General features: G+C 41.3%; 1 protein-coding gene across 4 annotated transcripts in view; it reads left to right on the top strand.

The window, feature by feature from the left end:
- Positions 1-12,444, top strand: part of PARD3 (par-3 family cell polarity regulator) — a 568,363-nt gene that overhangs the window by 200,625 nt on the left and 355,294 nt on the right. For all 4 annotated transcript variants that reach the window (XM_035129016.2, XM_035129014.2, XM_035129013.2 and 1 more), the window contains one exon: positions 11,908-12,088. In XM_035129016.2, coding sequence (XP_034984907.1) covers positions 11,908-12,088 — 181 coding nt within the window. The remainder of the gene's footprint in view (positions 1-11,907; positions 12,089-12,444) is intronic.

The following is a 12,444-nucleotide window of genomic DNA, read 5'->3' as shown; positions in this document are numbered from 1 at the left end:
CTCTCTCTCTCTCTCTCTCTCTCTCTCTCTCTCTCCCTCTGAGATAACTGATAGGATTCCTTCCTAACATTCTGAATGTCCTTGTCTGTTTTCTTCAGTCCTCCAAAGTGTGCTGATACTCACAAAATACCATTAGTTCTTTATCTTTCCTTTCACTCAGTAATGCTACCAGGGATTCCTCTTTCCACATCCTTCACTGTGCTCAGGATAAGAGATGGTGGATCCATCAGTGGTGGATGTGTACATGACCAGGATTCCCAAAGCTGTTCTCGTCTCCCATCAAATGCTGTTAGTTCAACGTGGTTGCTTCTTCTGATGTAGTCTTAGAGAAATTCATGCTGTGAGACTGCAATTTTTTTTAGTTTCTAGGTGGTTGTACATTTTCTTATATCTCACAGCAAAGAATCTTAGGATCTTGATTCATTTATATCAGCAGGAAGCTTGTGACAATTTAATGAAGATCCCAGGATGAGTAAAAGAAGTTAGGTTTTATGGCACATTTTCTCTTGGGAAGAGAAATTGAGCAGGACTTAAAGAGAGAGAATACTGAATGGGGAGCAGAGCAGGGGGGAAATGTTTGCTTTCCCTTTAATCTGTTTGCTTACCTGAGAAGGCGCAGTGGGGATTAAAAACAAAAAAACAAATGCATAGGTAGGAGACAATATGATGTCCTCAGTTTAAGAAAATGCATTGCTTTTGGGTAACAATGGATTGCATAAGGAGAGATATCTTAGCCCTTGAAAGAATATGCCTGTTTCTCTAGAGTGGAATACATTATAGAATGTTATCCAAACTTGATGATAGCAAGTGTCTAGTTCCCTTAATTCACTGTGTGTGTATACTATAAGAAAGCACAATGCTGTTAAACGCCTCTCTATTCATCAGAACGTTCACTTAACTCTAGATTTGTATAGTTATGCCCTTCCTTTTTGTTTTTCTAAAATAGAATGCTTTTTAGATGAATATGCAAATATTCCATTCTGTTTATCTAAACGTTTTACCCCACGTTTCAGAAAGCAAGGTAGAATAAGCATTGAAGATCGATATAAAGCAATAACCCACTCATCTAGAAACACAAAGAGCAGAGTAAAATACCAGTCTGAGCTTCCCCACAGCATAAAACTTTTAAATGGCTGAAAAGAAAAAGCATAATTCCTAATGTTCAGCAATCTTCCTAAATAAATTAGCTTAACATAACTGACCAAGCAAGCAAACAAACAGAACCTTGTTCACTTCACTTTTTGCCTGGTGGTGAATTTAGTACAGAAGAATAGAGAAACACAGTTATTTGTTTTCTGAAAAGTACTAGATATAAGATTATGTAAATGAGGAATGGATGAATCAATTAATTTTGGTTTCTTTCAGTTTCAATTTTTTAAAAAATTAATTCCGCCTTGCCTCAAAGAGTTTGCAAACTCTTTTTTTAACATTCTGTGTGCATTTTGCCACATACATGCATTTTTACAAGTGATTTCCCCTGAAATATTGCATGATTACACCTTTTTGTGCACATTTCCCCCATATAAATGCTTTCTGTACATTTTTTGGTTGGAGAAGTCCATTGCAGAATTGGAAGTAGTGTGCATATCTGGGGGATAGCTCTGTGTTTCAGGTGGTGCACTGGCTCAGGAAGTATGAATTAGGCAGGTTCACATTAAAATGTCATTTGCATAATTTCTTCCCCATCCCTAATGTAAATGAATCTTGGACGTGCTTAGAACAGTACATATATGGCACTTCAGCAGAACAGGGGACTGGGAAAATGTGAAGATCTTCTGGTTTAAGTTAGGTTTACTGGTTTCACAGGCACCCGCAGAATTATCCTCCTCCTAAAATCTGCCCGTTGCTTTCACTGCATGCATTTCATCTGGTGCTTAAGTCTGTCAGACAGCACTTAATTAAATTAGACTTGGCAATAATGTACTGGTGGTTTGGCATTGATTTTTATCCCCAAATGGTGCTACTAAGTTCAGCAAGATGGTGATCCAAAACCAGCAGCCAAGTGCCTTACCATCAGGTGATGGAATTGAGCCAGTGTGGTTCCATGTACAGTGGCCAAGTGTGGTGTCAGGGAACCCCAGTGAGCATTGACTGACTCGCTCTTAGCATCCATTAAATAGTGGATAGAAGAATAGGCACAATGTTTTACTGGCCTAAAATGCTGAACATACTCTCTTCACAGAGAGGGATTATCTTCTTCATCTGTGTGCTTTGTTGTTGTTTAGTCATTTAGTCATGTCCGACTCTTCGTGACCCCATGGACCAGAGCACACCAGGCACTTCTGTCTTCCACTGCCTCCCGCAGCTTGGTCAAACTCATGTTTGTAGCTTCAAGAACACTGTCCAACCATCTTGTCCTCTGTTGTCCCCTTCTCCTTGTGCCCTCAATCTTTCCCAACATCAGGGTCTTTTCCAGTGAGTCTTCTCTTCTCATGAGGTGGCCAAAGTATTGGAGCCTCAGCTTTAGGATCTGTCTTCCAGTGAGCACTCTGTGCTTACCACCCCTTGAATCATTTATTCAGCAGTTGGCACGTTTATGTCCCTATTTGATCACTGATATCACCTGCAGGATTGTTGCTGGGCTATCGCCCCAGGCTGGTGAGGCTCATTTGACATCGACATGAAACTGAGCCATTAGTGTCATTACGCTAGTCCTGTGGAACACTTTACTATGCCACCAGGCTTACGCTTATAGTTAAGAATAAACATTTTCTGTAATAGTTTTATGTAATTTTAAATATTTGTGTCATTTCTATTTTGTGATAATAGCTATTGTAGATTGCTTGGGGTTTTTTTTATTTTAAAAAATGGAATTGTGGTATACAGGCATTTTTTTAAATAAATAAATAAATAGCAGTCAAATAATCACATAATGTTTCATAATTTGTTTCTTAATGTGGGTAAATTTGAGTTAGCATGTTAGGAGGACATGGCTTCAGTACCATCTCTGTGTGCGTTTTGGTTCCCTTACTAGAGCCATTTCTCTATGTCCATTGCCTTACTGGCCCCAGGTTCTGCTGTGCTTTTACATCTTTCTGGGGAGAGAGAATGGAGTAATCTTTCAGAAAATGTCTTTGCAGGCAGGTTGACAAGGGCCAACACAATGTAACACAACAAATATTTGGCTGCTCTTGTACACTAAATAGTTTCCCGAGTGTCTCAGTTTTAGATGACGTGGAGTCGTTGTTCGCATAAACTATGGATCCCAGTGGTGAGTGGGGCCAGAGGCAAAAGGTGGATGGAGACATGACTCTTCCTGTTACAGCTCTTACAGCTACAGGTTTCTAAATCACAGGTGAACATAAGAGCCTGTTGGATTTAGTCCAGCATCATGTTCTCCCAGTGGCCAGCTCCCAGCCTGTGGAAAACCTCAAAGCAGGGCCTGAGTGCAACAGCACTCTCCCCATTTGTGATTCCCAGCATTGAGCTTTCAGACACAAGCTGCTTCCAACACCCCTCTCCATGATTCATCCTGGGAAGGACCTATTTTTGCCAGGTAAAAGCACTTGATGAGGGTATGGAGCAGAGGCAGTGAAAGCTGTGGCAGTGGACAGAAGTGTAGTTTGAGGAGAATCCTGGGATCTGAATAGAAAGGCTCAAGTGGGGGCAAGTTTAGCCCCAGTCCTGATGTTCTTCACCTGTGGTGCATAGGAGTGCAGTTTGAAGTTAGTGGGAGCTTTGAGTAGACATACGTAGAATTGCACTGTAATGTGCTCTTTGTAAGCATGCATTCTCAGAAGTAAGTTCCATTACTCTTTGGTAAGTAATTTTAGCATTAGATGCTTTAGGGTGGGCATACAAGTCACACCACATTTTTCTGCCACTGGCATTTCCTTCTTGCCTTAAAACTAGTTGCTCCTGTTAACAGTATTTTAAAAGTTTTCCTGTTTGTTTCAAGCATCCCATTATTACAATCCTGCTTGGACCCCCACCCTTTTTGAAATTTGGATAATTTTGTTAAGCTGGTTGCAGCTTTATAGTATTGCTAACCTACTTTTACTCTAACCCCAAAGTGTCAAAACATTACTTTAAAAGCAGAGCATTCTGTCGGTATCTCATAACTTGAATCAGGCTTATTCTTTTCTTTTCCTGGAGGGTATACAAAAATATGACTTTTCAAGGTGATTTTCACTGGAATTGATTTTTTTTTTCATATAAGGAAAGGTTGTGCTGTCGGCACTGGTAAGTAACAGCTGAGATGTAGAAGATCAAAGTGGAAGCTGGAAATAAGAAATGTTAATTTTCAGGGAATGGGCGGCTAGTGAATAATACTTCAGGTTGTAGGCTAGCTACTTGGAGAATAGAGAGAAGACCAGAGGCAATTTACGGTAATGGGTGTAGTACAAATCAAGGAAGCTTTGCCTACCAATATTTATGGGATGGATTGTAATTGGATGGGCAAACTTCATATGAGTAGTGTCAGAATGTGGAGGAAATCAAGTTTGATACATTGGCTTCTGATCTTTTCAGTGTTCCCTCCCCTCCAGTCTTGATAAAATGAGGCCTGACTTGTTCACAAAATGCTTAGTATTGCTGTTTGACACAACAGCTTTTCTCTACCAGTGAATTTGGAGAATGAATTAATCAAAGGACTGTCATTGCCAAATCATGACCTACAGATGATGCTTGCACCTTCAGCAACTGTGCGTTATATGGAGGTAATCAGCAGATAGTGCATCTTCTAAGCCCTTCTAAACTGGTGTAGTGGTTCAGAGCGGTAGACTCGTAATCTGGTGAACCGGGTTCGCATCCCCGCTCCTCCACATGCAGCTGCTGGGTGACCTTGGGCTAGTCACACTTCTTGGAAGTCTCTCAGCCCCACTCACCTCACAGAGTGTTTGTTGTGGGGGAGGAAGGGAAAGGAGAATGTTAGCCGCTTTGAGACTCCTTTGGGTAGTGATAAAGCGGGATATCAAATCCAAACTCTTCTTCTTCTACAGTGTAAAAAAAGCCACACCCCCCCCAAAATTATTTGTTCTCCATTAAAACATATGAATTGTGCCTTTTGTTAGCTGTTCCTCCACAACTGAGTGAATACCAGTGACCAACCTGCCATGTAGCTAATGTGATGAAGGCTGCACACTTCTTAAGTGTGTGCAGCAGTAGCAATGACTGGGCTTGGCTTTGCCATCTCCTGTAGTTGCTGTTTTCTAGTTTTGTTGCTATAGGGGAGCCATCCCCAATCTTGTGTCCCTGGATGTTGTTGGACCACAACTCCCATCATCTCTTTTCATTAACCATGCTAACTGGGGTGATGGGAGTTGTAGGTCAATGACATTTGAAGATCCAAGGTTAGTGAATGGTACTGGAGGGTGAAGATCTGTCACTCTTTGTTGTAGTCTTTTGTCACTACCACCTGGTTCTTTGAGTCAGGATATCAGAAAAAAGGCTTGCACTTTTAAAGTGATGAAGTCATCTTTTGCATTGCTTGTGAACCAGTGAGGCCATTTGTGTTGTGTGGTTTTAGGTTATCCACATGTATTTTGTATGCACGTGGTCCATTTTTTAAAAGCACAATTATGATGTGTGCACATGCATGCATTTCTATAAGGAAATGAGGTCTGAATATGAAGGTGGAGATTTGTACCAGCCTGATGCCTTCCCCCCCATATTCTGCATAAACAATGTCTGAAAAATACACATGTGCACATAATAACATAACATAACATAACATAACATAACATAACATAACATAACATAAAGCATTTAAAGCAGGGCAACCCCAATTTAAATAATGGATAACCTCAGGTACATACCTATATATTCTCAAACACACCAGAACTTTGGTGAGTATTTTAACAAAAATCACAATGGCTGTAAATATTTACATCTTTCAGCACCTGGAAATCGTAAACAGCAACTGGAAATCTGAACTAAAGTTCTAAAAACCATGAAGATATTCTGCAAAAGACAGCCCTGTCTGTCACACACTTTAGCTTAGGAACTTAACTTTGTTTGGCCTAGAGCTGGCCTGATTGCTTTTTCAAACAGAAATAGCTTGTGTTTGGATAAGGGAGCCAGGAACTGAGCCAGATTAGGAATGTGATGTATGTGTAGACTTTAAACCAGAAACGGGGAACCTGTAGCCCTCCAGATGTTGGACTTCAACTTCCATGAGCCCCAGCCAGCATGACCAGTGGCCAGGGGTGATGGGATTTTGCAGTACAGCAGCATCTGAAAGGGTTTCCCACCCTTGCTTTTCATCTTTGCCATAGTACTCAATCAGAAATGATTTTTTCAAAATGTTATGTTTTCATGCACCTGGAAGCTTTCCTTGTTGTATTGCAAATATGTGCTAGTGGTGGTGAAATCATATAACATTTTGTTAAAACAGAGGAAAGAAAACCATGGTAGAGAACTTTACTACTTGGTGAAGTGATTGTCTGGTAGGACCTTGTTGTTGATTATGATGATGTTGGCTGAAATACTCCTCCCACCACCTTCATCCCTGTACTTTTCACACCCACCCATTCCCATAAGCACATAGGCAGTGACTGGGAGATTCCAAAACTCCCAAAGTACATAAGGAGGAAATGCAGGGTACTTCTCCTTCGGCCACCCTCTGTGTTTCTCTCTCTTAATTGAAGTACACTTGGGTGATATTGATTTCAGCTAGGCTTAAGTAATATGGTTTCTCCTAGACCTAAGCACACATACTATGTTATTGCATTTGAATCCAATCTTCCATTTCAGGGCTCAAAGCAACATGTCAGAACTTGAATGGTACAAGCAGGTCTAACATTGCAGTTTCTAGGCATTAGCTCACGGTAATAAGAGCTCCTTAGAGATTTCTGTGATTATAAAAGTTGGCTTCAATGTGTTATCTTCCTTGACATTTAGATACAACTCTCTCTGGGAAACTCTTGCCAAGTATTTCATTGTTGCCAAGTAAATTAACCAGGAGAATCCCCACTAGTTTCCCACCCCTACATCAGAACTTTCCAAATAGTGGGCTGGGACCTACCAGTGAGTTGTGGGAACTTCCTGGGTGTGTTGTCAGGCTAGCAGGAGAAGGAGGGGGCATTGTAGGTTAGATATATGTGGAAATATATTGCACCTGGTCCTGTTGACCACAATAATACAGTTTTAATGGATTAATTTTATTCTCAGCCTAGATCAGTTACTGCCTGAATCTGGGACAGAAGCAAAAATAGATTAATATCTGTTTTAATTTTTGTGTGCATATGAATAAACTTCTTTTGGTTCTCTCTCTCTCTCTCTCTCTCTCTCTCTCTCTCTCTCTCTCTCTCTCTCTCACACACACACACACACACACACACACACTGCTCAGGTAACATGTATTGTTGTATATACTGTACTGTATTATGGGTGCACTGTCACTACAGTTTCGGTGTAGAATTATGTTTTAAATAACTCAGTTTCCCTGGGGAAGGCCACTGCTTATTTCCCAGGGTCCAATTGATCACCATAAGATCTTCAGGTCAGATAAAGCCTGCTCTTTAGTGCTCAATCAAAGCAAATGTCAATTTGGGTTTTAGGCAGATTGACCTTTGCTCTGATTGAGTGCTAAAGAGTGGGTTTTTCACGGGGGAAACTCTGGACCAAAAAAATGGGCACCTGGACACGGAGCTGTAAAATGCAGACCTGGAAAGAGGAGAGGAGAGGTAAGTTGGATAAACCCTTTGGCTTGAAGTAGCAGTTCAACTAAAGGTTACTACTTGACCTCACACACACAGGCATGTCCAAAGTCCATTTTGGGCCTGCCGGTCAGTTTAATCCGGCCCCTGTGGCAGTTTATTTCCTGGGGTAAAATCCTAAATAAAGCTCAACAAGTTTAATCTCAAAAAAAGCTCAACAGCTCTTGGGTAAAATTGTAAAAAAAGAAAAAGCTAAACAACTTCAAGCCAAAAAAGGTCAACAACATTGGTCAACCCTTTGGTTGGCCCTCATGACCCTTCACTTCATCAAATCTGGCCCTCTTTGAGAAAGGTCTGGACACCCTTGCCTCACACAATACAACTTTCCCAACTGGCAAGCTGATTGAAAGAAACAAATGAGTTTCCCCTTTCCACATTTGTCCCCACAAGAAGTGATGGTCACATGTTGAATCATTATGGGATTAGGGCTGTGCCAGCTACCCTTGCTCCCAACATCATGATGACATCATGGTGTCCTTCTGACATTGATCAGAAACACCTACAGCAAGAAGGCCTTCACGTATACAGTGGTGCCTCGCTTAACGAATGCCCTGCTTAACGAAATTTCCGCTTAACGAAAGGTTTTTTCTAGCGGAGGTTGCCTCGCTAGATGAATTCATTTTACGAAAAATTCGTCTAGCGAATCGCGGTTTCCCATAGGAATGCATTGAAATTCAATTAATGCGTTCCTATGGGCAAAAAAAAATTTCGGAAAAAATTCAATGCATTCCTATGGGATTCACTAGACGAATTTTTCGTTATAAGAAAAGACCTGTGGAACGAATTAAATTCGTCTAGCGAGGCACCACTGTACAGGAGTCTGCAGATATTCATGCCAAGCTTTTAGATGTCAGGAGAAGGCTAGCCAGCACAGTGGTTCAGTGCATGAAAATTACTTCTGAAGAGGGTTGACATATTGCAGGTTCACATTTTGTAGTTCTACACTTACTGAATCCTTATACTGTTGCAGCAGTTCTAAAGCGTTACATTCCATTCTAATAACTTGTTTATCTATTATAAGAATGTGGAGCTATACAGCATTTCCCCCTTTCGTTATGGAGCAATAACAAGAACACATTTAAGGAGCTTCCATGATGATACAATTAAACTGCAGTTACAGGAATCCATCAATCAAGCTGTAGTTACAGGAATCTATGTTTTTATTGCAGTTTTTCATTGTGCCTGGATGCAGATAGTCTGATCTCATACAAGGGTAGGAGTATCTCTCTTGAGAGTTGGTTAATGAAGTGATATTGGAGACACACACTGTCAGGCGGTATTAAAATACTGCCATAGGATATTTGATAGTACTTGTCATGCACTGAGATGGCTTCATACCTTTTTGCACGAGGATTACCACTACTTGCTTGTTAATATTACAGGTATATATGCAGATTACCACTGTTTGTATGCAAGAAGAAGATTGTCCCTTCACTCTTGCCTGAAGATGCAAAGACCTGGAGAAAAACTGTTAATGGTGTTGATACAAGCAATTCTTAGAACTTTGAATTAGTATATTCCTTTTCAATGTTGCTGCACATCTCCAGGTATTTCAAGATTCAGTCAACCATCTGGCATGAGTGAAGAATAGATTGGAAGAGATTTGCTAGCCAACACAGCCAGGCTTCTTAGCCTGCAGCAAAGGTCCTTTCTCTAAACCATATTTTCATAATACTGTACATTTCTTAGGACTAGCCAACAGTTCTCACTCCTCCTGGTTTGCAATGATGCTGACTACCTCCACTTAAGAAGTTTCAAACTTCAAAACACTGCCAGCTCATTTATTTTTTGTCTGGCAGTACACAGAGATGTAGTTAGAAGCAAGTAATTATGGACAAAAAATAGCATTTTCCCACCAGAGTGATTAACCCATGATGGGGTTCAGGAAATTAACTTTCCCAGGCAGATTCAGATTATCTGAGTGTAAGAGACATTGATTCTGATTAGAGAAATTAACCTGAGTTTTGATAGTAATTTCAAGGCAATACTTACTGGGATGGAGTGGGACATACCATATTTTTCCATCTTTAAGATGCCCCCATGTATAAGATGTCCCCTTTTTGGGGGGACTCCGGTTTAAGAAAATGGGGGGGGAGATGTATCTGTGTACAATGCCCCAGCGGTTTGAATCCCCGCGACGGGGTGAGCTCCCGTTGCTCGGTCCCTGCTCCTGCCAACCTAGCTGTTCAAAAGCATGTCAAAGTGCAAGTAGATAAATAGGTACCACTCCGGTGGGAAGGTAGACAGTGTTTCCGTGTGTTGCTCTGGTTCACCAGAAGCGGCTCAGTCATGCTGACCACATGACCTGGAAGCTGTACGCCGGCTCCCTTGGCCAGTAAACTGAGATGAGCGGTGCAACCCCAGAGTCGTTCACGACTGGACTGAATGGTCAGGGGTCCCTTTACCTTTACCTAAATTTTTGACATTGTTTTTTTAGGGGGAAAAACTAGTCTTATACATGGAAAAATATAGTAAGTGGAGAAAAAAATGTAGGTTTACATTGATAGTTTTCCCTCTATTTATTACGACACTTGCACTTTTGTGCTTTCTCCTCAGCTGAGTTTACATGGAATTGTTGTCTTACACTTAAGTAGGTGTGATTGATTGATTGATTGATTGATGTATATATACGGTATTTGTGATTCTTTGGATAAGCAGGCTTATCTCCAATACAAAAGTGCACATGTTGGTGCTATGAGTTAATTGCACTTCAGCAGGCTCTGGTGGCGTAACCGACCCTTATAGTTGGCTGGGGAGGCTCTGCCCTCCTGGCCTTCTGGGAACTGATAGAACTCAGGAAGCCATGTGAAACCTCTTTGGCAGCTTCAGGTGGAGGTCCAGCACAATAAAAGGTCAGAGATGCTCCAGGTTGCTTATTCCTTGGAAAAATGGTAGAAATCAGGGTTTCTTCATGCTAATAAGCTATCTCTTTGCTACTAAAAAGTGCAGTTTCTTACCAAGTATAACTCAGTATCCAAAGTTGTTGCTGTGCTAATGCTAAGGTCTATGTACCCTTGTTTTTCCTCCTACCTCAGCTGTTTCGAAGGTTTGGGGGCAATTTGGAATGGTGTATGATATAGCAGGGGTGGGGGCAACCCTACATATGCATGCATTGAAGTAATATGTGTGTTTGTGGGGTGGGGGGAGGTCTTTAATCCCAGTCATGGTTTTCCATCACATAAGCACTTTGTTTGTTTGTTTGATTACTTTTGTTTTGAGTGGTATTGCCTATAGAAAAAAATCCCCCTTTGTACTAAAGTAAGTTTGGGGTGTTTGTTGTGAATGAAACTATTACCTCAAAGTATAACCCCCCTGAAAATTCTGTGTTTTTTAAACACTAAAAAGAATAAAAAGAGGGGCGGGGTGGAGGAGAATTCAGGTTTTCCAGAGCTTCTCTGTTTTAATATCTTTAGTCTTGCCATCTCACATGCACTTCTATTTCAGCTGTCATATTAATCACCTGGCAATTGGGAGAAAAGGGACCAATTTATTTGCTTTAAAAGGGTTTGCTGTGTGATCTTTGGCAAGATGTTTTAGCCTCCTTGTGTCTGTCTTCTGTTTGAGAACTCTGGGTGAAGTCACATTCCTACCTTGCAGGTCTGCTGTGAGAATAGTGTAATCAAGTGTTGTAACTCATTTAAGATAAGACGGTACAGAAATGTTCCCTCTGTATTTAAACGATGAAGTCAACCTCCCCTTTTCTTATTTTCTGTGCTAGAAAATGGAAGTTACTGTATTTTAAAGATGATAGAATTCTTTTTTAAACAATCTTTGCCATGGGTTGTACTTTATCAGACTCCTTTATTTGTGCACTTAATGGGTGCTGCTGCTCTTAAGGATTTCCCCCACCAGGACACTTAAATTATTTTCACCCCTGTGGGTTGCTGTAAAAATTTTAATATACAACCATTCAGGCAATGGCACCTCCTAAGGAGCCAGGCATGAGCTTTGTAGTGGCTAACCTTGACTAGAGCAAACCATGGGAGTGGAAGGTGCTGACGCAATATCTAAGTGGTGTGGGAGCAACTTTAGTAGTTGCAGCAGGAACGTCCAATACGCATCTAAGCGAACAGACTCTTTCATTTGAGCCGTGATCCAGGTGGCATGCTAGCACACTCCTTGATGTGAGTGCTTGCACTTACTGGTCCAAGTAGGGGAAACTGCCACCTGTGTTTTGTGTAGCTGCTCTTCTGATGCTGCCGTTTAGTATAATTCCTCTTCTCACCGTTGACCCTTTTGTTATTCACAGCTTGTAGCTGTATTTGATGAGCAAGACCCACACCATGGAGGAGATGGCACCAGTGCCAGCTCCACTGGCACCCAGAGCCCCGAGATCTTTGGCAGTGAACTGGGCACCACTGCTGTGTCAGCCTTCCAGCCTTACCAAGCAACAAGTGAAATTGAGGTCACACCTTCAGTCCTTCGCACAAGTGAGTAAAGGTTCCCGGTGCCTCTGCACATTTCATCTTCATTTACTGGGATGCCAACTTCTGTTACCCTCTCATGCTGCTGGGAATATGATTCATTATGTGTCTTTATCGGAAGCTGATTAAAGTTCAGAAAGGGGGTAAATGGTTGCGGCAGGTAAATAAATAAGCTTCTGCCTTTTTGGTTTTTAATACAATGCTTATGAGCAGCTTTAGACAGTCATAAACGTGTGTGAGTCTGTTGCATCCCCAATTCCTAAGTAGCTGAGCATGAAAACCTGTAGCACAGTTTCCAGATTGTAGTTTCCAGAGTGGCAGGTTTGACCTAGCAAGTGAAGATGAAAAAGATGAAAAATTGG

The sequence above is a fragment of the Zootoca vivipara genome, chromosome 12, assembly GCF_963506605.1.
Source record: "Zootoca vivipara chromosome 12, rZooViv1.1, whole genome shotgun sequence".
NCBI lineage: Eukaryota > Metazoa > Chordata > Lepidosauria > Squamata > Lacertidae > Zootoca > Zootoca vivipara.
This window is presented reverse-complemented; position numbering and strand designations above follow the sequence as displayed.